Below are 27,997 nucleotides of genomic sequence, written 5' to 3'. Positions count from 1 at the left end.
TGCAACATTTGATATAAAACTGCACTCATTTTGATTTTTTCACATGAATTCACAACTTAATCATTTGGCATCTTGTACCATTGTTCTTTGATTTATGTGACCTTTAATGATCTTAAAGGCTGTGCAGAGTCTAGTGATATTAAACCATTACAAGAATACTTCAGGAAATCACAATAAGAACAAATATCAATATAAACACTGAAGGACCATTTCTATATCATAACAAATATGAATCAAATATGAACGTCGGGGAGTTTATATGCATCTATCAGCAGTGTGTGTGTGCTTTTGTGTGTGTGTGTCGCGGTCCCCTGTGTGGAGACAGCTGGTGTGGCAGTGACCCCGGCTGGAAGGAAGCCTCATGCTTTTTCATGTGTTCTCCCTTCCCACAATTCCTAGGGCCATTTGGGTCCTCGCAGGTTTCGAGCGCCAGTGGTTCTTGGAAAAAAAAGACAAATGAGGTCGATTTGATTTTGGGATTGAGTTGTAAAGTCGCTCCTTGTTGGTAAAAAGCTCTGCATATATAACTCCTAAATTGTCCCTGATTGTAAAGATTTAGTTCAATTCCATAAAAGCAAAGAGCCAAAAATGATTTCCAGTCTCCTCCTCGCGTCTATCCCTCAATCCCTTGTTCCTTATCATCTATTTTTTCCTCTGTCCTCAGTGAATCTTTTTCTTAATCCTCTACCCATCCTCTCCCCCCGTCTGATGAAATGACCATATCTAATCCTTTGGTCCTCTTGGGAGAGATGTAACTGAATTAAGACAGTAAATCCATGTCCTTACAACAGCTACAGATGTCTTTCTTTTATTATCCCCTCTTTCTCTTTCTGCCTCTGTCTCCGCACATCTTTCCATTAAATCTTTCAAATCTGTTCTTCATAATCTTATGTTTGATTTTATGAGTTTCCCCAAATTGGTACATGTGTAATCTGACATTATGTTTTTGTGGATTTGCTTCAGTCTTTTGTCTGGCTCCTAATTCCTTATGGTTTATACTAAAAGTGTGTGCGTGATGCAGAGAGGAGGCAGCCTGCTTTTAAGAAATTACACAGAGCTGCATTTTCTCCAGATTTCTCCGCACTTTTTGTGATACCTTTTAAACCCTTTTAGATGACTAATGGAGGACACAAAGAACATTTAACAATTGGAAGTAACCAAGAAGCTGCATCGTTATAAAAAGTGTCTAAAACAAGAGGTTTTAAAAAAACAAATATTTTAAAGAATTTGGCCAAGAAATACCAGAAATGTAAACCAGAAAGTCATATAAGCTAAATTAAAACCAAAATCTTAGAGTTTGTTGTCGTCTCGTGCTTATAGGGCCGAGATGTTTGTCATTTTGTCTCCTGCAGCTCCAGCTGCACCTTTATTAGTCCCACTTGCTGCCTCTTTGTCTGTCTCACACAGCAGCTATGTGCAGATGTGTCTTTTCTTCTTCATTACACATTAGCCACTCATCCTAGTGGACATCGAGCATGTGTGTGTGTGTGTGTGTGTGTGTGTGTGTGTGTGTGTTTCCTTTGGAGTCCTTCCAGGTGCCTCAGTGCCACCCTGCTGATCAGACAAGCAGAAGAAAAGCTCAGTGTTTTTCTGCTCCATCGGCTGCTCCGCCACTGCTTCACTGCTGTTAGCATGTGCCAAAGACGAAAAGACTGCCGACTAACTGACTGATACTTGTGCTGCTGATTTAACCAGCAATGCAGTCTGCTTTTATCCCAGGATTAACCTTTCGCCTGTTTGTCTGTTGACACTAAAAAAACCCATCCTCCAAAATGAAGTATTCCAAAATTCTAAGTCTTGAGGGTTAAAATAAAAAACAGTGAACTCTACGTGTCCTTATCTTATCATGCTTCTTGGCATGTAGCCCATACCGCCGGACTTCAGACACACACACACACACAGGCTGATGGTGGCAGAGGTTAAAGAAGGAGAAAGGACCAGCTGCTAGCCATCTAACGTTTAACAGCAAGTAAGATGAGAGTTAGAGCAGTAAAGAGAGGTGAGGGACATATATGGAGGGTATTCGAGACAGAGGATTGAAGTCTGATGGAGGGGAAGCACAGTCAGGAAGGGTGACGATTGTTCTATTGACAAAGTTAGAAGACAGATTTACTTTTCACAAAGTAAGACCTGAATAGCTTTTGTATTCTTCCTGATGTAAACTTGATGCCATTTTTTCAATCCACTCCATCGTAAAAACTGAAATGCCCTTCATGGAGTCCTTTATGGACAAAGACACAAGCTGATCTGCTCCAGCTGTGCGCCTCAAAATACGTGAGATACAAACACATATTTGAGTTCACCTGGTCGTTTCTAAGATGCATGGAGGGTAATCAGGCTTTTTCAGATCAATCGGACATCAAACACAGACTCAGTGGGAGAATGTTATCCTATAAACGCCTAATGCACACACAAAACCGCTGGTCAATCGAATGCAAAGGAAAGCACACACACTGCCACCAGACTTTCAGGTTTAAAGGCCTTTACGAACACAGTCGGACCAACAAGCAACACAACAAGGACGATCACTGACTTGCAAACGGCCAGAAAGATGCCGGCTTATTGGTCAGGGAAAAATCAAGCATCATCAAAAGCAGCCTGGTCCATCTTGACGCCTACACTACACCCTGCCATCCTCCTGATAGCTCACAATTTACACCGAATGTCTTTGTTTACTTTTTTTGTAAAATACATTCTTTAGTTGAAGTCAACAGATTTGCATTTCTTAATTACAAAAAAAAAAGATTACTGGAGTTATTTTCATATGCTACCAATGCTGCTACTTTCATGTACACTAAAAATCTCGTTTTCCACATGGGGAGGAATCTGTGCCCGCTTCCTGGGCGTGAAGGGCAGTGCTGCACCGTTCTTTGTACCTCTGCTGAAAAAACAATGTGAAACGACTCTACCCTCACCTTTTGGACCTGCAGTTTAAAAAAGACACCCTGCATGGGGATGTTTCCACAGGAAACACAGTGAAGGTATTTGTGGTGCAAATTTTGGCCCAAAGTGAAAGCATACCGACCTACAAAAACAGACAGACAAAGACACAAACGCAGGGGGGCTACAGCTTCAAACACCCCAGCAGTCATTCACACAGATGAACTGTGTTTTAGTGGAGTCTAAAATGATTACCTAATGCCTGTGAAGTTTTCCACAATAACAGCTTTATAAATGTCCAAAGGGGCAAGGTGAGCGGCATGACTTTATTTCAGCAGTAATAGCTATGATAAAGCATACAAACACATTACCACAAACAACTCTTTGGATCTACAGCCAGACTTTAAAATGAAACGTGATGACGAGATGGAACCGTAGTTTAATTTCAATGTTTACACTCTGTCCATTTTTGTCTCTAAAGCCTGGAAGAAACGTCACAACAGTTTATTTTGTAAAGCATGTGTCACAGCTCAACAGAGGCTTGCCCATTTTCCATTTAGTTTTATTCAAGGAAGATCCTGTGCGTCATTGCTTAATTGGAAAGGAAACTGCTGGTGCGTGGCCAGTTGGTCTGTTCAGAAAAGCTGCACTCTGTTTATTCTTTGGTTAATTATCATAATTCCATTTTTTCTAAGCTTTGAGCAGAATGGACATTTTTGGATTCTGGTACAAATATCAAATGAGTGGATTGAGAGTGTTCTTTTTAAAAACGCTAAAATGTCAGGTCCTAAGTGTTTTTTTTCTCTTCCATTTGGAGTGCCGGTTAAGAACTGCATGGTATTGACACACTGACCTGGTGATTTCCTCACAACAGATGTGTATAATGGGTGCTGACAGATTTACTCTTCCTGATGTTTATCAAACTATAAGACTGCACACCACACCTACTCACATGCATGCACGCAGGAATCACACCGATTAAAGGCTATAAGTCAAGTCTTGTCATTTCTGTACAGGAAACACAAGGGCTGTCTTAAAAACCTGCTCGCCTCATAGTGCGTCCCATGAGTCATGCAAAACAGTGTTTTAATGGTGGCATTGTTCTATTTGGACAGTTCAGATTAAGTTCAGGATGTATCCAGGACAGTAGTGCTTGCCTCATAGTGACAATAACCGTTGTTAGTCATTGCATCAAGCAAAAGCTCTGGGTCAATAAGAAGTATTGAATAGGGGAGGGATAGCCATAATTTGTCCCATCCCAAGCTATCAACTTACACACATGAAGCTGTAATCTGCAGAAGTCACACCTCTTTGTAGCGTTAAGTATATTCATTGAGGCAAACCCAGAAAGCTCAGTTACACTTTATGCTAAGTACGTTAAAGTCCTAAGGGTGTGCACAGGTGCAAAAGGAATAAAATGTTACTTGGATAATAATGTTATGAATGACATCATATCTTACCGTTTGGTTTTGTATCGTACCCACTCACTAAAAGGAGGTCATTGACCCAGACCAACTTGAGGATTTTATTTGTAAGCCTGATCCATCGACTGAAAACGTCTACAAAAACACTTCCTGTTCAGAGTCAGACAAGGGGTGAAACAACTTTTACTTCCTGGGTCAAATGTCAGGGGCAGGTGTAGGAACGAACTACAGCTGCATCCGCAAAGATATGGAAAGATACTGTCCAAGCTTTGGTCGTGTGAGTATGTTTCACAAAATGTGACATATAACCATACGCAAAAAGTTATGTCCCGTCTGAGTTTTAAGTCTTATTGTTTGTTTGGGAAACAGTTGCCACATGCTTTTCTTTCTATACAATCTAAGGTTTTTGAGGGGTGGGGAGATAGGCATACATTTGCCACACACAGACACACAATTTACCATTGATTGAACCGACTCAATATACTCGCAGACAGTGCCGGCTTCAAGCAGGAGGACACAGCCTGTGGCAAGGTGATTGAGAGAGCACTGTGTGTGTTCGTGTGTGTGTGGTTGGCAAGACCAACTGGTGACATCTGCAGATGAGTGGTATTAAAGACCAACATGAAAGGCTCATTTATACCTTCTGTGTCTATCTATCTATCTATCTATCTATCTATCTATCTATCTATCTATCTATCTATCTATCTATCTATCTATCTATCTATCTATCTATCTATCTATCTATCTATCTATCTATCTATCTATCTATCTTTCTTTCTTTCTTTCTTTCTTTCTCTTTCTCTCAGATGTGTGGGGGTCCTTAGTAGTGTGATCCAGAATCGCCCGCCGCTGCTCTTTGGGCTTCAAACACACAAGGTGAGATCAGCACACATGAAACGATCACAGAGAGAGACAAAAAGACAGAGGGAGGGAGAAATGCAGTGGTGGGAGGGAAAGGATGTGGAGAAAGGGGAAAAAAAATCATAGGGAGGCTAATGACAGGAAAGGATGAAAGATAAGGGGGGAGGAAGAAGGGGAGAGAGGGGAAGCTCCAAAATCTGAATGTTTTACTGTGTTTATCAACCGTCTGTAACATCGCCTTTTTAAAGTTACAGTCCCACAACTTGAAGGTTCTTCAAACCCGCTTGGGATAGCTCATCCATGTCAGTCATATTTATAAAAAAATGTTGTTTTGATCAAGGTGAATTATTTAAAATGGCTTTTAAAGGACTGTGAGACCAAACAACTTTCAGTGCTGAGAAATGAAGCCGAGGCTAAAGTTGAACGAAACAAATCAGTTCCTCGAGTGTCCACTTCAGGCTGTAAAAACCATCTACCAGGTCCCATATTAAAACGCCCATTTCTACAGCAGCAAGAAACATGTTTGGAGCAAAGTAAAACCAGTACACTTTTAAGTGTAAATAGCCCATTTCTTGATTTTTAAAAACTGTATTGGGAGATTTTGTGTTGGTTTTCTGAAAGCTGAAAGTTGTGCATATATTTAAATAAATGTGGGTGTGGTCGAAAACGTAACCTATTTATTCCAACCCCTAGTCTACTCCTCAAACATGGATCCATGTGAATAATTGAAGCACTATTCCAATAGTTTTCTTCACTCATTGATGGCTGTACATTCAGGATAATCAAAGAGATAGCAGCATCTCTGAACACAGTATGAATATGCTGTTAAATATAAGCTGAATAATCCAGGGAGAGCATGAGAAAAGGGTCACCTGGCCTTGTCATTTGAATTTCTTTAGAATATGTGAAAGAAAAGAAGAAGTAAAAAAAATGTAAAACATTTTTTTTCAGACTAAAGACTAATCTTCACATCAGACAAAAAAGACACCAAGATGTCTTCTGTCAAAATAAGTACACGGGAGGCAACAGAACTCTTTTTCAGACAGTAGCTTGTCAAGGACAGGAGAAAATCAAAGTGTTTCTACACGTCCAAGAAGCCACTGTTCTCATCAGGTAGTTGTTTTAGTTCTGAGAGTTTCTGTGTGTGCCTCGCAGCAGTCGTGGCCGTAGTGAAGCTTTGGGCAAAGGGAAGTGAAGGGCACCGCTAGCTTAAGGCAAAGCCCAGTAGGTAGCGTGACTCACACATTACAGACACACACAAACACACAGGCCACAGCTTACTTTTACACTGACTGCGCTTTGTGGTACTTTTGCTTTTAATTGTGCCGTTTTAAAAAGTGCAGTAATTGGTGTTTCAGCTTCTTAAATTCTTTTTTTTTTTGTCAAGACACAAAATACATTTTTATTGAAAAGGTTCCTCAAAATGTTAGATTGCATTTCCAGCTAATTTTTTTCTGCCTTTGGAGCAACCACGTGAGGCCTGGATAAAATCATACGTATACTCATCCATAGCTGTGTGTCTAATGACCACACCGACGCCACTGGACACACTGTATTAAAATGCCTGATCAACTTTCACCTTTGTCAATCTTGTTGTATTTGCACATGAAATGATGTAAACACTAACAGAGACACAGACTGGTTTGGATGTCTAGCTTTCTGTTTGCTGCGACCACAATAGTCTCTCTCAGAATGAAGAGCGTAAAAGCAGCTTCAGGTAAATGTTGTTATTAATGTTAATATACTCTATAATTAAGGTTTGCCTGCTTGCTACAGCCGATAGATGCAGTTTGAAAGCTCAAAATTAAGACTGCAGTGAATTCTGTATTTACAAGGGGCACATGAAGGCAGCATAGGTAGGTTAAAGCTGTAGCTGCTTGCTTGCATGCAATGCATCCTGGTTCATGTAGGCAATGTATGCATGGCTTTAGAATTTAGCTGTCTCAGTCAAAATTGCATGCAGGAAGGATTGTAGTGCTTCAGTTTACTACATTAACTATCCAAAATGTATTGGCCATCAGACATTGTAGCAAAATTAAAAACCCTTCCAGGCATTCTCACAGCTTTTAAGAAAACACCTAAATAAATTAATAGAAACCTCAAATGTTTGGAGAGAAAAACACACTCACACACGCATTAAAGTTAACATAAATGCTAAGGTATAGTCAATTGGCACTTTCGTTGTGTTTAATGTATTTTCTGTTAATTTGCCAAAATTTGTCATAAAAAAAATCATTATTTAGAATGGTACAAAGTTTTTCTTTGACTTCTTACAACATGTATCTTGTATTATGGCTAAGACTTGAATATGATCATGAAATAATCACAGAGCTATGTTTGTGTGGTCGTTGTCATTTCTGTGGTTGGACTGGTCTTTAATGCTGCTGATAACAAAGATAATTATGCTAATGCTAACAGCACTGCTAGCCTCCCTGGGTTCACTGTGTCAGCGTTCTTCACGTGACCTAAGACTCTGGGAAATGTCAGCCTCCGCCTCGTGTGTGTATAAGTGTGTGTATGTACGTGTGTTGAAGAGAGATGGCTGGAGATAAAGGAGAGTCGGCCACACACACACACAGACACATTTGCATGCTTAAACACACACACGAGGACATGGAGCTCAGATATTAATTAAAGTTCATTGCTTCAGTAATTAGCAGGGCAGGATAATAACAATATGTGACTTATTGCCCCCTCAGGTTCAGCTCTCCCTCCAACTTTAATTGAATGAGCGACATTAAAAACTTCAGAGGCCGTTTGGCAAGGTTGACTAAACAGTCGTAAACACTAAAGGAAACACTTCAAGCACTTCTCCCAAACCATAAAAAGTGTCCTTTTCCTTTAGCTCTAGGGACGCTATCATACTAAATGAGAAAGTTTAAGTTCAATCCTTCGGGCTTTAAAACATGTTAAACAAGAACACTTTTACAAAATACTACAAAATGATTTTAAAAAACGTGCATATAATAATTGGGTTTCACACGCTAATACTCCTAGAGGTGCAAAAGAAAGACATTGCCAGAATATTTAAAGAAACAGTCTTCAGATTTCTAAACTTTTAATAAAAACATCTTCAAGACACACCATTAGAAACCAGAATAAATTCCCCCTGCAAAGTTTTGTACCGTTTTTGCCTTTTTTTTTTTTTTTTGCAAAATATTTTGAGATAACATAATCTTTTTCCCAAAGTTTAAAATCAAAGCTGCTAAAATGGAAATATGCAGAAGAGCTTCAAGTTTACAGACCAAGCAGGGAATTATTGATCTGTGTAGGTACACAACGACAGGCTGAAGTGGGAATTGAAATAGCTTCACCTTAAAAAAATATGTCATACTCAAAACTACTATAGTACTCCTTCTGAAAAAAAAAAACAAAAACTCACCACCAAAGTTTATTGTTATCTTGTAACCCTGCCAGCTTATAAAATCAACTCAAAGAGCACACGAAAAAAGAGCTGTTCATTCGAAGTATAGTTGACTGTGGCTTGAAGTAACATTTGAAAAAAATCCTGAACTAGTCAAACCCCAAAATGTCGAATTATTCCTTTAAAATCTGGCCCAGACTGAATATGTGGAATTGATTGATTTTTAGATGAAATGTTTTAACCATTAATATAAATCCTGAACCCTGCCAATTACCTGTCTCTCTCTTGCTTTTAATCATTTCTACCTCTCTCTCTCAAGATCTTACCAATCAATCATTATGCATCTTATACACACACACACACACACACACACACACACACACGTATTTACAAAGGCATGCACACCGTCACACACACACACACTGTTTCTGCTGAGCCTTTGTGCTCCTTTAACCTTGAGGTCTGCAAGCACCCAACTGTGATAATCTCTCAGACTGCCTTCATTACTGTTATAGGACACACACACGCACACACACACACACACACACACACACACACACACACACACACACACACACACACACACACAGACACACACACACACACACACACACATGGACGCACAGAGACAAGCATCAAGGAAAAACACATACAGGACCACACCTATGAGCACACACACACGTGTGTGTGTGTGTGTGTGTGTGTGTTATTGGCTGTCCTCCCCCTAACTGGCTAGACGGACACAGCCTCCAGGAATGTCAAACCTCCAACCTGCATTCTGATGTGGGCACCAGCCGTCACTTGTACACTGTCGCCCACCATGAATTAGTGTGTGTGTGTGTGTGTGTGCGAATGTGTTTGTGTATATGTGTGCGCACATACACGTTCAAATCATCTTTTGCACCGTTGTGTGTTTCTGACAGGCCCTGGGCGTTGCGGTAACGAGACAGGTAGAGAGACAAAGTGGCGGGATGGAGAGGAAACTTTCGACAAAACAGTGTTAGTCAATCATTTGTGTGTTTGTGTGCATTAACCTGCCTAATCTAGTAATTTAGAGTGTGTGTGTTTAAGAAAGCTGAATCTATACATTGTCTTCAAATAGTTGATAAATTTAGCACAAATTTCATAACTATTTGACTTTTGCTTGGAACACGCTGCAGCAGGTGAATCTATTTAGAGCTGAGAGATGCAACTCCACAATTTGTACGTGTGTGTGTGTTTGTGCATATGTGTGTCTGCCCTTTAAGTGCCAGTGACAGTGGCTTGGCATGCGATCTGCTCTGTCAGTCAGTCACCCTGCCGCTCTACCTCTCTCTTTCATTCGCACTTCTCCTCGCCTTTCATCCCTCTGTTCCCTCTGCGATGCAACCTGTGGTTTCGGAGAAAGTTTTCAATCATTGATTCTTTCATCTTTACGCCAGTGAGTGTGTGTGTGTGTGTGTGTGTGTGTGTGTGTGCGAGTGTGTGTTCGTCCCCATGTGTGTTTGTGTCAGTCTAAATCAATTGTCTTTGCCTGAGTCTGCTTTGTTAGTCCATTAAAAGTGGGAACAAAAAAACCTTGACTCTCTCTGAAAGTTCTCGTTAACAATTCAGTCCCGCACAAAGTGCTGAATGAAAACTGGAAGTCATTATTACAAGATGCAGAGAGGTCAGGGCCTACAACGGGAAAGAAGCCTGAAAATAAGTTAATAAACCACTTTTTTTAAAGCATTTAGTAGTCTCTTAACCTTTGTTAATGGAACTTGTGAAAATGTCAAGCCTTCATGATTATTCTGAAGTTACTGCTGGTGGCTTCAGTGCGCGTGGGCCTTCATCACACTACAAACATGACAACCACAATAGAAAAAAAAACATAGATTGCAGTTGACTTTTCTGAAAGAAGTAACAGGAAAATACTTCGAAGTAGAGGTGGAATGAGCATCCATCGGCTTAAAGAAACATTCCTTATCTTAGCCAGTAGGGGGCACATTTATCAGTTGTGAAAACAAAGAGAAAACCCCACTTTACTTTTGATTTACAATGTCAGCTGTCAGTTTCCAATGACTTTAAGGTCCCAGCTTCTAGTTTAAGAAATCCTTCAACAAATGATCTGATTCATAGAAAAAAATCATGATTCCATTTGAAGTAAAATGGAAAACTAATTTTGACATGTCGCTATTACTGCAATATAAGAGCAGGCAAAACAGTGCATACCGTTGTGCAAAAAAACGCGACAAGATGGTGATGGTAAAATGTTAAATTTGAGTCTTTATAACAGTATTCAATAAACTTGCAACTGTCAGCTTCTTCGTGACCCTAATTAAAGAAGGAAGGCTTTGTCATTGAGCATATCTTCTAAAGAAAGTCCTCCGATCATTGATTCTTTCACATTAATATTTGTAGATCCTTGCTGGAAATTATCCTGTTGGATCCTTGAAAACTTGTGAAGAAATGAGCGATAAATATCAACCATTTTCCTTAAATGAGATGCTCATACGTCTTCTTTAAAGGCTCCATGAGTTTAAGCCTGTGCACAATTCATGGGGAGATCAAAAGAGCTGCTTTCTGAGAAATAGTTGAAAATAGACATAAAAGACAAGGTAACGACCTAGATGGTAACAATTGGAGAATCAGTCGGAAGAACTGATTGGACATTCTTCTGACTTTGGTCTACATACATATCAATTAATTTTTTTGAATCCCAAGTTTGGTTTAGAAACCTCTTTATCAAACAAATATTCAATTTGAAACTTTTTTTCTCACACAAAAAATCTTCTGCTCAGCCTTCCAGGGTGAGTTTCACCACCTTTAGAACATCTAAAATGTTGTATTAATGAATCTACTCACAAACAAAAACATGTAAAAATCGAAAAACTGAGCGAACCGAGCCCGTTCAGTGTACATACAAAACGCCAATCTTTTCTCAATGCTCCGACAGCATCCTTGGAGAGATTTAATTTTCTCTCAAGTGCGAGCTTCCAATCTCTTAGAAAAGTATGCTGTCGCTTCTCCACAAGGTTCCTCCACTCGGAGGAAGCGTCTCTCTTCAGTCGGAGTTCAAGTGTCTAATCTTCTGTGTCTCAAGGTCAGCCTTTCTATGCACCCTTAAGGGTCTCGATTCAAACAAATGAGAGAAGAAAATTAATCGGAGGCAATGTATAAAAGTGTTGAGGCTGTGTGTGTGGTCGTGTGTGCAAGGGGTAAATACAAATTATTATCTGTGCGTCTGTGGTAAAGAAAGGTGAAAGAAGGAGAGCGATCGATGTGCAGCGCGGGAACATTGTTCTCCTGATCACAGTCCGACGGTTGTGTATGTTCATATCTCAACATATCCAGATACAGATTAATGTTTAGGTCAGTGCATTCATTTTGTTTCATACATACAGTGTATCGTCAACGTAATCCCATGTCCATATAAGGACTTCCTTGTGTGCATGACTCTCCCCTGTCAGGCCTATCCTATCCTAAAATTGGTATCCCTTGAGTTAGAGATGCCCTTTATTTCGTCAGAACAGCCCCTGATCAATATAACAAAGTTTAGCATCTGACCAGAAAGGCAAACAAGTTTGTAGGACGAGTCAAGCAAGTGTACAAAGATTTTAAAAAGTACATTTGTAAAGACTTTGGGGATATTTCTGATTTATTTCTTCCTTGTGTTCGTTAGCCATCTGGTTTGCCAAAAACTCTGACTGACAAAATGTTATGCATTGTAAAATTATGACTTTTTGATATGAGATAAAAGGTGTGTTTCATCCTGCAACATAGGGAAAAATAGGATCCTTCAACCTGCACTTCAGACCAGTGTTTATAACACAAGTAAAGCCCACTTGCGTGAGTAGCACATTAAATTCAGGCTAACAATCGAGGAGCCTGGTTGCATATAGTTTGACTTTAAAGCAGGGAGTTGATAATCAACATGCACAAAGATTAAAAATTCTTCTTGCTGCCAAGTGCATGTAAATAAAGCTTTGCATTATGGCACAAAACTTCCCCTGTGGTTCAGATAAAAGAGGTGTAAATCCTTTGTTGGTGCTTTGAAGGTAAAAAAAGAAAAAAAAAAAGAGTGTTGCATTTTCGAAGCTGTTGTTCTATAAATCAAATATAATAATCTCAACTTAATGTTTTTTTTTATTTCCTCCATTTTTAAAAGTTGAATGTCAAAGAAATACTAAAAGAGGAGATGGACTCTTTAGTGAAATGGTTGAGCTGTAGCAGTGTTTGAAACCTGAAGGGAGTTCTTGCTAACAGAGCACGAGAGCTCATCGATACAGATCCTTAATCAAGAGGATTAATTAAATTAATAGAGAGCTGACTTCAGAAGAGAACAGGTGGGGAACATTTTTATTCCTCCCTCCCTCCCCTAAACTTTTCATCCTCTGTTCCCTCACATGTATTATTCACCCCGTTTGGCAGCCACAATCCCAAACCTGCACCCCCCCCCCCTCCCCCCCCTCCCCTTTAACCTGTGACTGTATTCCTCTCTATCTGCCAACAGTCTTAATGAAGCAGCTGATTGTTGTGTTATTGACAGCTTATCGGAATGTGGACCGACTTTTAAAGTGAAAACACAAACAGGCATTTGGACCTTGTTTTAAACAAGTTGTTTGAACGTCGCTGCGTAGGAGATCAAACTAGCTCTTTGAAAAGTCCTGCACACTACTCTTGATAGGCATCACCAAAATCTCTTACCCTCTGAACCTTTGTCAAGTGTAAAGTACAATACTATATGGACTGTCTGTTAGTTTTTATTTGTATGTCCTCTTTGTTTTCAGTTTCAGTTTGAATTTGTTTTGTTGTGGTTAAATTAAGACTGTAGTTCCTTTTTTTTCCCGGGAAGCATCTTGACTTCCTGATTACTATCGGATGATTTGCTCATAAACATAATCATCGAACATGTGTTTTAAACTCCTCATTAGGGTCAATGTAACTGTCAAATAAACATTACAGTGGGCACAAGGCTTCGGCTGTTTTCTGCTTCTTTGTATGGAGACTAATGAAATAAGGGAATGTCATTTCTGTCATGACCTTATTTTTTATTGGGCAGCTTTGGTTTTTGTACGAATGTGAAAATAGATTTAAATCAATTGTTATCTTTTATAAATGTGCTGGCATGTCAAAGTGACACACACACACGAACACACACACACACTGACATATTTACTTTCAGAGGTTTTCCCACATGTGCCGACTCCAGATGGCCTCAAAGAGACACCGGGTAATGCCAACATCACACACAGGCATTTAAGCACACAAAGCAATGACCCACCCCAGAGACCCCTCGAACCAGGTTTCACACAGGGATCAAAACAAAATGTAAAAAAAAAGAAGAAGGTGAAATCAAAAACGGATGGAGGTGTAGCTTCATAAAGCGGGAGGGATAGAAACACCTTCTGACAATAAGAGGGACAACGGAAAGATCTTTGAGGGGGCATCAAAGCAAGCAGAGAGAAAATACATGTGTCACATGAACACTAAACAATTCACAATGTGAAAATGAAAAGTCAGTGTATTTCACTTTATGGGTCAGATAAGCAGCCAGTCATCATGTAACACGTCATATTCTACGTTCTGTTATGTATGAAGTAAAACAGTGAAGAAAACATCAGCTGACTCCACTTTCTCTGCTTCAGTTTTGTGGTCCTCCTGACAGGTTTTCCCAACCTTGAGGACCCGACCACACACAGGGTAGGGAAAAACTCAAATGAGGTCATGTGTCATTTTTATTTATTGATCATGAGACTAAATAAATGTTAAAATATATGAAAACAGGCTATTGTGGGCCAAAACAAGAACCTTGCAGAGTCTCTGCCTGTGTGTGCAGAAATGTCACCCGAGCCTTTCTTTCTATGTCCACAATAATAAAGACAAATAGCCTGAGTGCAGTCTTCAATGCATGTTTACTTGCAACAAGCACAAACTACTCTGATCATAAAGCCGCGTTTCAGATGTCTGGGGTCTCCAGAGTTTTTGTGAAGTCAAAGTGGGGTCATGAAAAGTCAAAAATCACTTCCTGTACTTCAGCGAGCAAAGTCTCAACAGCTCCTCAGAAATTAGTATTTGCAGGCTGTGGAGGTATAGCTAAAACCCTTGGGAACTACTTACTGGTCTCATGTACGTCGTAATTATGGATCTTAAAAAACATTAGAAGTGAGTTTGAAGAGTCAGAACAAACATTTTACTCCAGTCCGTGTTCGAGCCATCAACCAGTATGCAAGACACATGTAGATGCAGAATGCCCATATGATACGGAGAGCAAAGCAATGTGACCCCTAAAAGGCACAGCCTTTAACACAGAGCCGAGGACAAGCCAATCCACACCACTCACTTCAATGATGCTAAATAAGATTATTAACTCATGTTTGTGTTTCACAATTTCCATCCATAATTCCAGAAGCCTTTTTTTTTTCTTGGTTGATAGTTCGGCACTTTCAAGCTAAATTAGATTAAAATGCCAACCATTTACCCTTGCCATCTTTTTCATCGACTCTTGGCCATCATTCTGGGAAGAAAAAAACCCCATCTTAAAGTCATGTTGTCCCTCACAGGACCCCGTAGGAGAATGACTTATCTTTGCAGGAGTGCTCTGACCTTTCTGAGCTGGTAAAGCAGAGCAAACATTAAATGACAGAGCTAATTGTTTCACCCCAGAGTCCATTCAGTGTCCCTCATTCCTCTTTTACTTCCACCGGTCCCTTCCATCATTTCTTCTAATTTCTCTCAATTTACCGTCTCCTTATGCTCCGTCTCTTAGCGACGTGTGTGCATATGTGTGTGCGGCTGACCTTCCTGAACCGTACGGCCATTTATGGAGATTAGATAAAGTTGCCTCTTGCGTGACTCATTGGCATGCATTAGGCAGAGAACAACAACAACGCGCACTCACACTAACAGGCATGCACATGGAGACCATCTTAAATCAAGGATAAAGGACCAAATTAAAGGTAAAAGCGCTCTTGGTTTTCTTCTTCGGTGAGACATCATCTGATTTTTACAAAAAAAGCCTTGTTCAGTGTCCTTTTCCCCTCTCTAATGGATTTTTGATTTTTCCAGAGCATGCAACACAATTAGCTCATCTTCCTTTTCTATTAATGACACATTTACTCTTTTCTTTTCTCTCGCTGTTGTTTATTCTTGGGCCAAATTGAAGAGCGAAGAGGTCTTAAAAGTGCATGCCGAGTGTGTAGACGTGTGGCAGCATGGGTAATTCGAATATGGTTAGGGCTCATTATAGTTGTTTTCTATTTCTATAAAACCAATAAGCTTAACAGGGTTTCTGTTTAATACAAAAACAGGTACCATTTAATAGAAAGCAAAACAATGGCTTACAAATCCTCTGCAGTCCAACATTAAGGTTTTATCACTCAGGGAGCTGCTCGGTCTGTTTTAAACTGACTCTGATGCAGTCCGAAGCAACAAACTCTAGTCCGCTTGAAAATGTGGTTTCTGTGGTTTTTGACGTATCAGTCAACTTAGTGGAGTTGTAAGCTTTAAAAGTTTCGACCGAGGCTCGCCATTTGTGTGTCTGAAGAAACTTTTGAGAAACTCATGAACCTAAAATGTATTATGTTGAGAGGAACCTGAGTTCAAATGTTTTCAAAGATTAAGTCCACATTCAGTTTCTTGGCTGATGTTTTGTAACCTGAGGCCCTTCTTATGTTGGAAGAAAAATAAAAACTATAAATGACCTAGAAGTGGATGCTTCCCACACTTTCAAACACCTGTTGGGAGAATAAAGATAAACTTCAGCTACTTCACAAATTAGCTCCTGAAGACTTCCCTTCTCCCACTTGGCTGACCCACACACGTTCACTTGGCCTTCATGTTTAAGTGTTCATCTTCAAAAACTGGCATACAATTCACCCTCTCTACCAACAAACACTCGTACCTTTTGTTCGTCCAGCTTTTATTACTTGTGTTGTCCTTCATGCCCATTTCTTTTAACAGCAGGTGCTGCTGTCTTATAAAGAGCTCAGCTTCATAGACATGTGCAACAGAGGAACTCAAACCAAGACACAGACATAGATTTAATCAAGCAGAGCTCTCCTCCCGGGTCCATGTCCCGTTTCCTCGCCAGGCCATACTGCCGCCGTGCGACTGACGGACTTCTGGCACAGAATGGCAGAGCAGCGGACACAGAATCCCTCTCAAGGAGCAGATGCTTGCTTCCTCTTGACATATGCCCCCGAGATAGAGCAGGGTGGATGGGAATTGGAGGGGAAAGAAAGGGATATTAGAGGGGGAAGAAGGAGGGTGGAGGGTGTTAATCTCGAGGAGCGAACGAGGATACCTTCTCCATAGCTTAATTTTCTGCTTTAAAATCTGAAATAAAACATATTTCTGCCACTTTGATTCAATCCCAATGTTGAATTACTTTCTAATAAATGAGAGCCAAGGGCGCAGGGCCAATGTCAGAGAACGAGTTTAAAAGCGAGAGAAAAAGAGAGCCAGAGAGGAGGGCGAGCTCCTTCTCGGCGAAAGATGAACAGATGGTGTTGGGTTATGAGCGAAGAGATACGGACGGATAAGACAGGATGAGGTTAAAGTGAGAGAGAGAGGGATGAGAGGATTTCAAGGAGTTACCACATTTGTATCAGAGTAGTCACTGAGTCTCCAGACATCATGTCCACACTGCAAATATTTCTTCCTGTCACCAGACTCCATTACAACAAAAACAATGTCAAAGAGACACCAACGATCAGATAAAATGTGTTGATCACTTTACCACTTTTAATTTGTGGCTCCTGAATGATCGGGGTGATTTCAGTACATCAACAGAAGGGTCGAGATCTGTTTTCTGACGTTTCTTTAGGGACTCCTTTTTTAAATGTTCACATTGAACTGGCCTTCATGGTGCCATCTTAACTTACTTTTTTTCGAGTCCTTTGCTTCGATCCCTGACCTCGTTATTTTCCTGATAGGTGGATATTTGGCTTTAACAAGGTACACGCCTCACTACTTCTTCTTCATCTGAGAGTCAACTGCTTTGGGACTTCCTCCTGTAAACCCAGACATAGACTCGGCTCTGCTGCTTCTTTAGCTGCCTAGCATTTCGACTTGATACTTAAAAAAAAACCCAAAAAAAAAGATCAAGGCCTGCAGCAGGCAAAACGGGCAAAAGAGGCTTTTATTTTGAAGGTGAGAACTGTCTTGTTCATCAAACTTCAGGTGTTCATGGAAATATCAAACTTATGGATACGATCAGAATATCTGGATCAACGTGTTACATTCTGGTCCCTCTAATGGAGAAGTCAGGAATACAAACAGTCACAATGGTTGATGTTGAGGTGAACATGAATTTCTGATCCAATTTTAATAGCAAACAGAGACTCAAGTTGAGATTTTTTTGAAATTTTACTAATTCAAAAGATGTAAAAAAGACAGAAGCACCAAACTAGTGGGCTTTCTTCCCAATGTTTGTACAAAATGCAAGGAATCTATGGTGCTATGTGATGAACAGCAACTGTCCAGTCAACGTGCCAAAGCCACACTGAACTAAACGGCTCACAAACTAAGTGTGTTCATCATTCTTTAAGAATTTAAGACCATTTATTCTCTTATTTCCTTTTCTCAAAATTTCAACTTTGACTTGTTTTTCTCTTGTCAGATGTGCCCATCACCTGCCATTCACCCTGGAGTAATAACAATCTACTGTATTACACACACACACACTTACACACACACACACACACACACACACACACACAAACCTCCCACAACCCAAAGTGTTGCAAGGTGAAATCTCATTAAAGCAAAACAAACATGCAGAGAACGCAAACAAACACACACACACACACACACACACACACACACACACACACACACACACACACTTAAGAGAGCGTCACAAAGAGCAACTCTAAGTCTTTCATTAATACGCACAAGAATTTAATTAACAAATATTGATAAGCTTCATCTGTCTTAAGGACATGTTTGTTTGTGAATATGTAAGGTGTGTGTGTGTCTGTTAGTGTGCTATGCAGTCATTATACACTGATCTTCTTGATTTGTCAAGCGTGAAGAAGAGAAGCGCACACACACACGCACACACACACTGGTGTATTGTAAGATATGAATAGGGAGTGATGACGGATTAGACAGGAGTTTTTAATCATCTTAATTAAGCCTAATTGTTATTTGTTGAATATGTGGCATTTATAAAGATCACAGGAACACAACAGGAGATTGAGGTACTAATTAAAACCAAAGAAGTGCATTTTATGACAAGGAGCTGTTAAAAGCGAGATGTGTTCAGTGTTGGTTTGAAACAGATGAGAGGATGTTTTGAGGAGGAGAAGAAATACTGACAAGTGTTTTGAACACACAGTTTGATTACTGAAAATGCGGCCTTCTGTTTCTTCAGGTTATGAAGAGAAGACTCATTTATGTGACGCACTCTTTCAATAGAGCCGTACGACTTACAAACCTTCCCAGTGCAAGCTGTTTGATATGATACAAAGAGTTTCTACTCATGCCATGTGGACATCCTCCAAAGCAAGACAAGGATGACAAACTTTTTTGGTACCTAAAATAAAGCAGAGTCGGCTTGGTGCTCTGCATCTTTAAAGGTCTTTATATGAGAGCACTCCACCTGCTGCCACACCTCATCTCAGGTAAACCGAGTATGTCCAGGAGTGTTACGTGTGTCCGAAATCCACACAAGAAAACAATGAGTTCAGCAACAGAGTGATAACTACTGACACTCTTCGTGTCTCTGCTGGAATCATGAGAGATTCAAAAAGGTTCAAACTCCCTCTCCTCTTTTTAACCTGATTCATCATCAGAACATCAGTTCCTTCATATGAGAGAGGATCTTCAGGCAGCCAAAGGAAATCCACTGGAGTTACTTAGAAAGCTCTTTAAATTGACAGATAAAGTTTGAAGAACATCTGAGGCACACTTTGTCGTAGCTGTGCTTAGTAGGAAACGAGGTGTGTGCTGCGATTAGTAAATAAAAACAAGACTTCCCAGGCAGATTTTTCTAACTAAATCTTCTAAATCTTCTGCGTCTGGCAAGAGTTTTCTAACAACTGTAATTACACCTTCTCTCTTTTCTCTCTGGAAGAAGATCCAGGAGCACACACACACACACACACACACACACACACACACACACACACACACACACTCTACACACTCTACACACTCACTACTCCTGCCAAAAAAAACCACCATGCGTCCCCTCCTAGATGCACCTGAGGAAAGAATAACTGTCACCACACACACTCCCTTGCACCTGAGTACACATGCGTGCCAACATAAGGCCATGGCACCGTCTGTTCCTTCCACCCCCCCCACCCACCCCCCCTCCAACACACACACACACCCACACACACACACACACACACACACACACACCTCCTGTCTTACTTTTGAGCACTTTATTTCCCTTTGCATGTTATTGTTTTTAAACGTATCTTCATTCAGAGCATGTTTCACTCCCTAATATGTCTACAAGGACTTTTACAGGCTGTTCTTCAAAAACTTTTTTGACTGATATAACAGCATTTTTGTCACTTAAAGTATTCTACAGATTCAGCTGATATGTGAAGCTGGTGAGGGTAAAAAGACTATGCATGTTTCTGGTTATGAGACAGACCTCACTCAATACTGATCAAATACTGTTGTTGATGTTTAAGTCTGGGACAGATGTGAGTAAACCCACACGACAGATGATGTGTGAGTCACTACTGTGTGTTTCCACATGTGTGTATATGTGCCAGTTAACTGTCTCAAGGAGTAAGACAAGCCTTCATACATTATTAATACAAACACACATGTTTAGCAGGTTGCCACCTTTCCCAGGTGGCACACAGGCTTTGTGCGCACGCACACATTTAGCACATTTAACACTCAGTAGAAATCCCAAGTGACCGGGAAGAAATCACAGACGGACTGAAGACAGAGGAGGAGGAGGAGGAGGAAACATGAAGTGGGAGGAGAACACACCTGTTATTAGCTTTTGTCCAGACGCTCGATGGGATGGAAGGAGGGATCGAAGAAGGAGGGACGGTGAGGGGGAGACAGAAGGAGGCCCTGGGAGAGAAGGAGAGAAATTGTCAGACATTAATAATGGATGGCAGATCCTTAGAGACCATGTTGAGACATTAATAATGGATAAGACTCAGCTGGAGGGGGCAAGCAAACGCCTCGTCAGACTCTACCTGAGGAAACAAGAAAGTACGAGTTGGCCTCATATCTCTGATCTCGGCATCATAATCGGTTACTTCAACAACTTCTTCACCAGACGTCTCTATTATTCTCACTCTTTTACCATCAATCGGTGTGGGTGGTTGAGTCGCCTTGAGAGGGAACCATCTGCTGCTGGATACAGCACTTTCTATCACACAAGTGAATTCATTCAATCACAAGTCTTAATTAACTACGTCGGCCATTTTTTCTAATCCATGTGAACACTGAGTTTGCTTGCACCATTATGCATTTTTGACTTTAAATACTGGCTTACTCTCGACCTGGCAGTAGAGGTATTTTAAAAACAACAAATAAGCTACAACATTGAAGGAAAAAATGTTTTGGACAATCATAAATGGGGGAAAAAAGACAAAACATGGTGGTCATCTCAATCAGATGCTTTAAAATGATCATCATGCCGAATCTGCTGCTTAGTCTCATTTTAAATGAGCTGTAAGAAAAGTTATTTTCAGAGACTCGTGGTTAAACTGTGGCCCTTAAAAAGATCACAGTAAGCCTCTGTTTTAAATGAAATTTCAGAAAAAAACACCAAAACATTTCCGGAAAGAGCGCAGAGGTTGAGTTTAAACATCCCGAACGATGGTGGTTAAACGCCAGATTGAAAATCAGACTGCACAAAAATTTCTGCATCAGAGGAGCGACGAGGAGAGGGCGCGAGCTAACTATCACTTACAAAGGCCCCTACGCAGACACACACAGACGCTAACACACCCAGTGCAGAGTACAGATGCTGCTACACACAGAAACACACACTCACACATGTCAACAAAAAGTATGCAGGGTTTGGTGTGCTGCCAGGTCTTGATGGCAGGGAGAGCACACACACACACACACACACACTTTTGGATGCATTGTCCTGCTCCCTCTCTTCCTGTGTGTGTGTGTGTGTGTGTGTGTGTGTGTGCTACATCCTCTCAACTTCATTCACACACACACGGGCAAATGAGCAGCACACTTAAACTAAATGGGTGGCCTGATGGTGAATCACTGTCATTTAGCAACAAAGACCTCAGCTTGTTGTCCCTTCATCCCTCTCTCTCCATCACACACACACTGACACGCACAGAGACACACACGCGTGTGTATGCTGAAACTCACACACCGTATGGGTGTATAATTACAGTGAGTGAGGCAGCACTAAGGAATAATTACAGAGGCTGGTTGCTGTTGTTGTTGTTGTTGTTTTTCCAACAAATAAAGTGATACACAAACAAGATGGAGGGTGAGCGGCGGGTCAGGCTTTCTCTGTGGTGATGGTGCGATACAGCTCCATCACACACACTCTTTTTCGGCCCCACATTGACGAGCGTGTGTCGACACTATAAGCATTTTCTGCTTTTAGAGGCTTCATTCCAACATGGACATATTTCTTCCATACTTTTAAACGCTGCTGCTGCTGGGATTTGCTCCCGTTTCTTCCCGAGAGCATCGGTGAGGTTGGCAGATGAGTCTGTGTGATAAGGCCTGGCTCACAGTTCAACCCAAAGGTGTTAGATCGGGGTTGAGGTCATGGCTTAGGTTGTGTTTGTTCACACCACACAGAGAAAATGTTGTTTTTTTTGTTTTTTTACAGACCTGGCTCCGGTGAAGGAGAGACTGCCGTGCAGAACGATTGTAAATAGTTTATTGTGTATTTGATTCATGATATGATGAAGCGCTGAGATTCTCTTGGCCTGAACTTCGATCATATTCAGCTCTGAATGTTGTCGGACTAGTTGGATTTGGTTGTTTGAACTTTGTACCGTCCAAACTTCAACATCATCCTGCATGAGTCTGTCAGATCAGTTTTATAGTTTGTCATAAGCCCCGTCTTTTGAAGAACTTTTGAATCTTATCAGCAGGTGAGCAGGTTTTTATTTGACATTGAAAGAATCCTGACGCTAAAACAATCTGAGCCCCTACAAAGATTCCTCTATACAATGATTATTCAAGAAAGAAATACTTTTCTTCATATTTGCAAGCTGAGCTTCTGATCTGTTTTCACTTATTCAAAGTGCCACACTCGGCTGAGTCTCCACACACACACGCACACACACACACACACACACACACACACACACACACACACACACACACACACACACACACACACACTGCCCAGGAAGTCACCTGAGCTGAAGGTAAATGGAGTGTGAGGTTTTACTGGCGCAGTGATTGCGGGGTACAGCTCAGGAGGAAACAAGTGTGAGGCTTGTTTATGTTCTATCAGACAGCAGGTGGCCGAGTCGAAACAACGCCTCTCGACCTGAACTGGGCTGGAGAGAGAGGGGGCGGAGTTAAGTCTAGGCAGGGGAAGGTGGTATTTATAAAACTTGAGTTGAACATATCTCATAATTATTCCAACAAGTAGGAGAAACTTGAACGCCCGTAGAACTGAGCCAAAATCAAAAAGAGAAATGCGTGTGTGCGTTTCCAACAGGATCTGGCAAAGTGTGTGTGTGTGTGCGAGTCTGTGCAGCGGTAGGGGAGGTGTGAGGTTGTGAGGGTGAGGGTTATCCCACTGCGTCAGAGAGAAAGAGGGAAAAGAGAGGGAGGGAGCTCTCTTGCATGTTGGAGAAAAAAAAGGCGCATAGATGAAAAATGGACGATAAACGAGTGGCTTTGTTCTGCTGAAGGGTTTGGGTTCAGTGGCAGATGAAGAGCGAACCTCTTACTGGGAAATCACAGCTTGGCTCGGGTTTCTGTCTTTCATTTGTCTGAAATCACTCTCTTTATTCCTGTTCCTGTCAGTTTGGAGAGTTTTTATCTCATTTTCAACCTTTTCGGACGCTCCTAATCTTACCTGAATATTTCTGACTCATAGTTTTCCTCTCTTTTTATATCTCCATTACCATACTTTGGGTTCCAACTTCTCTGTCTGCATAGAACCCAAAAGAGTCTGCAGCCACATCTACTTAAATCTACACTTACAGTGACCTCTATTTTACAAAGACGCCCTCCTTCGACGTGCATTATGTGTCCCTCCGTTTGCAAGCCTGTGGGAGTAAGGGGGACGTGAGCTGAAATATCACTGACATGCCTAAAACCCTCACAGACAGACACACAAGCACTGCCAAAGTGAGACCTGTCGGAGAGGGACAGGAAGCACAGCGGATGGAAAATAAACTATAAAGAATAGAGACGTATTCACATCAAGAAAAGACAAAAAAAATCAACATGCGTAAGTATAGGATGACTCATCTTTCCTCATTATACATGCAGCATGGTGATATGTTGTTTCATACATTGTCATGAGTTTCACACACTCAATAAGATCATTCAGGGCTGGTAAACAGCACAGCGTTAGAACAGGAATCATATCACACAACTGAAATTTGAATCAATTAAATACTGATGAAACAGCACTGCAATTAATGAGACATGAACCATTTTATCTGCAGTAAAATAAAGTCAGACTGTTGTGATGATATTTGCAATGATGAGATGGTCACATCCATGATGTTGAATCCATTCCTTCTAGACATGTTTAGTTCAGCTACACTGAGCTTCACTCTTTAATCACCCTGATGTTCCGACTCGTGTGTGTTTCTGCATGCATGCCTCTTACCGTGTGTCTCTTTAATAGCCTAACATCCTTATTACTTGCTGTGTTTGGACCTTAAACTTCTTCGGCGGTTAAATGGGAGCGCGGCTCGGCTTTAGATCAGCCCCGGGCGTTTTCTTACATGCTCTGTTAAAGGGACGGGAGGAAAAACTCAGTAATTCAATTTCAATTAAAGGAGAGGAGAGGAGGAAGCTTTAATTGATTGTCATTATGCCAGAGCTGTGTGTGTGTGTGTACACGGATGTCCTACTTTCTCCTTGTGTTGGTTTAAAGGTTTTTTAAGGCAGTTCATGATACAATGTCATGACTGAGAAATGTTTCTGTCAATAAATTTGAGACATTGAAACAAAAACATGCAGCGAAAAGTTGGTCATAAATCATCTAAATCAGATTAAAAAGTGCTCAAAGGTTGGTTCATTTTATTTAATAAAACAAGTCAACAAACTGAATCAAACTGTTTGTCTTTTCCACAGCTTATTCAAATGTGCCAAAGGCTATCATTATAATACTCCATGCAAACATGGCAACAACATGGCAACGTTATTACACCGAGCACAGTTTGATCCCCAAAGTGATGGCGACTCAAAAACGTCCTGAAAGTCCGCCTGTCGCATTGTGTACAAAGCGACACGGGTCAGTGAGTAGATGTTGGGAAAAAAGAGTCCGAAAAAATATAACAGAACTGCTTTTACTAAGTTTGCTTTTGCTCTTTTTATCCTTTGTTTGTTTGCATTATTTGTGTTGGGATTTTTTATTTGGCATCTCCTCGTCCCTTGTTGGCTTTTTTTTTTTTGTTTTTGGCTCAGCTACAAGGCGTTAATGAAAGCATTTCGAACAAACATGATGATTTTTGTTTCCATGGGGATCCAGGAGGCCTGACAATGTCACACAGGCTCCGGCCAGCAGGCTGGTGGAAAACAAGGCTGCCTTTTTCCATCTTTTATTTGCCTTTTTTTATCCTTAAATCCACTCTGCTACATCTCTCTTTTTCTTTAAGCACTCTTTATATTTCTTTACACTTCTCTTCGTTTCCTTGCCGTGCCGTTTGTTTTCTTCTTATCCCTCTTTTTTGGCTCTGTTTCCCTCTTTTTCACTGCCACTTTTCTCTCTTTTCGACCCTCTCCATTCTGCACGCCGCCTTTCTTCCGTTGTTGTTGTAATGTGTGAAGAGCTGTGATAAATAAAGACAAACACAGTGGTATATGTGTTTGTGTGTGTGCGTGTGTGTTTAAGAGACGGACGCCAGCTCTCTGATAGCATTGTTAGCCTCTGCACCTCTCCTCACTCCGCTGCACATCCAGCTACAGGCTTTCTTCCACCACCCCCTCCCCTCTCTCTGAGCATCCAGGAACCGAGCCAGGAAGGCGGCTTCTGGGCCAAGCAGGGCCAGGACGCAGCTTCATAGTGGGATGTAAAGGGGGGCATAGGTGCTGGAGGATGAGGACAAGGGGATCCAGGCCAAAGCTCCAGACCCAAGACCCTGATGTGGCTTGCCAAGCGGCCCACTAAAGGGCCTCCGTGGCTGGGCACGACATCAGGGCAAGAGGGCCGGTGGAGGCTGGAGGTCTCAGCAGCGGTAATGGCTGTGGCTAGATTAAGGACCTTCTCTTCGAGTCAGCACAATAGAAGAGGTCTACACACACAAACACTCAAACACTCAAACACACACACACACACACACACACACACACGCACACACACACACACACATTGCGTCTATTCAGCTCCATCCATGTCACCCATCAGAGGCAGAGAAAGCCTGAATAAATACATGAGCAGTGTCGGGCTCCATAGGACTGATAAAAAGAAAGGAACACATGAATTACAGGAACGGGAAGAAAGAATGGTAAATTGAAAGAAAAAAAAAAGGGTCAGATGAATAATTTTTTGATGGTTTTGTCCTTCAGTAGTTGTGATGGGAGAGAAAAAAGGAAACAAGGTGAAGGAGGGGGATGAATTATGAAAATCCTCCAAGGCCCTGAGCTCAGGAAATGGAATAATTAGGAAAAGTTAAAGAGACAAGTTTGGAAGTTAATGGCAGAAATGGACTTTGAGAGGCCGTTGATTTATGACGCTGCTTCCCCCACATTCCCTCAAGTATTGCTGTGACAGTATCAGCCTGATTGACTGTTTAAATCACAGCAACATAAAGATGCTAAAGTGCAGGTTAATGAATTGTGTTCTGCAGCTTCAACACTAACTTTCATTCGTACAAATATGACCTCATCAGTCACGAGTAATGAACGCATCACAGCTATTTCATGAAAAATCAGCTTTGAAAGAGGAAGCACAGTCAATGCTCACACACTTCAGTTTCAGTCGCTCTTTTACTTGTGTTTTTTTTTTATCTCACAATAATTGCAGATTGTCACGTCTGCTGTCTTACTGGAGAGCTTTAGTGCTTTACAGTTTCCACTCCATGTCGCCGTCGGTCTGATTGCACTGCTTGGTTTGTTGACCAGCTGACAGAGCCAGGTTGTTTCATTGTTCAACACTCACTTTGTACAGATGTGACGTAAGAAACTGGTCAGGCCTTTGCATGGAGTCTGTGTTCGATATAAAATGAGGCTCATCTAAACTCCATTAAGAAATATACATCTAGTATTTTAACCATGTCAGTGTAATGACCACAGAGATAAACCTGAAACACTGTGAGCCATGGCAACACTTTAGGGGGAAGCAATTCTGCATCTTAGTGACAAAAGAAAAAAGTCTCACTTCCTTTACTGCAACAAAAAGCTGAATAAGTGCTGAACTGAGGCAGATTAATCAAAACTTAAGGGACTGATGTGTCAAATAATTGGGGAAAATGACATTGTGTGCATGATGTAACATGGGTTGGGTTACTGTTTAACAGAGAGATGAAGTTTGACAAGCTTCTCGGAGCAGCTGAAGATAAAAGAGGTGAGAAAAGTTCAACATGGAACACATCATTATTAGACTAGAAAGAGCATCCATATCCTAATCTCCTTTTACCTGATTATTTGCAGATATTTCCACACATTATTCGAGGCATTTGGAGAGAAAGTGAAGCAGACAGAGAAGGTGGAGGGTATCAAAGTGCACAGAGTATAAATAAATCCACAAGGACATGCTTGCTGCCTGCTCGGTGCTGCACACTGTAAGGCGCTTTATTTCTTTGTGTCAGCTAATGTCCATGTTTTGGCCACACAGGAGAGTAGAGGAGCCGAGCTACCTGGTAATGTCTGCAATAAGACCTTTTTAGCACCCCTTACCTCTTCACCTGTGCTACATGCTACTTCTCTAGTCAAAGTGTGAGTGCATGCGTGCAGGCGCGCGTGTGCGCCTGCGTCACAGCTCTCAGAAAGGACCCTTGGACCCTCCTCGACAGTGAGAGCTTTTAGCTCTTCTTCACTAATGTCCTGAATAATGGCATCTTGATGGAGAGAGGAGGAAGAGAGGAAGGGGGGAGAAAAAGAGACAGAGAGAGGAAAGGGGGGGGGGAGATGGAGAAAGAGACAGTGAGAGAAACCTCTGCATTCATGTGTCTTTACCTCCAGACCTCCATCAGCGACAGGACTATCATTATTCCCGCTCTCTGCCTTTCTATTTTCATTTTTCGCTTTTTTGTCTCTTTATTACAGCATGATGGTGATCCACTGAGATTTTACTCTCTCTACAAAAAGTGTGTGAGCGCTGAAGGTACGTGTGGTACGGCAGCCTTTTAGCAAAGTGAACTTTTGATGACATCATTACGGAAAAAGGGAATATGCT

General features: G+C 41.2%; 1 protein-coding gene across 1 annotated transcript in view; it reads right to left on the bottom strand.

The window, feature by feature from the left end:
* LOC306818749 (uncharacterized protein) overlaps positions 1–27,997 on the bottom strand; it is a 153,027-nt gene that overhangs the window by 50,071 nt on the left and 74,959 nt on the right. Inside the window, exon 7 of the mRNA XM_079336471.1 lies at positions 20,455–20,541. Within this exon, the coding sequence (XP_079192597.1) occupies positions 20,455–20,541 (87 nt within the window). The remainder of the gene's footprint in view (positions 1–20,454; positions 20,542–27,997) is intronic.

The sequence above is a fragment of the Symphodus melops genome, assembly GCF_947650265.1.
Source record: "Symphodus melops genome assembly, chromosome: 23".
Lineage (NCBI taxonomy): Eukaryota > Metazoa > Chordata > Actinopteri > Labriformes > Labridae > Symphodus > Symphodus melops.
The sequence above is the reverse complement of the archived record's forward strand: the minus strand, read 5'-3'. Positions and strand labels throughout refer to the sequence as shown.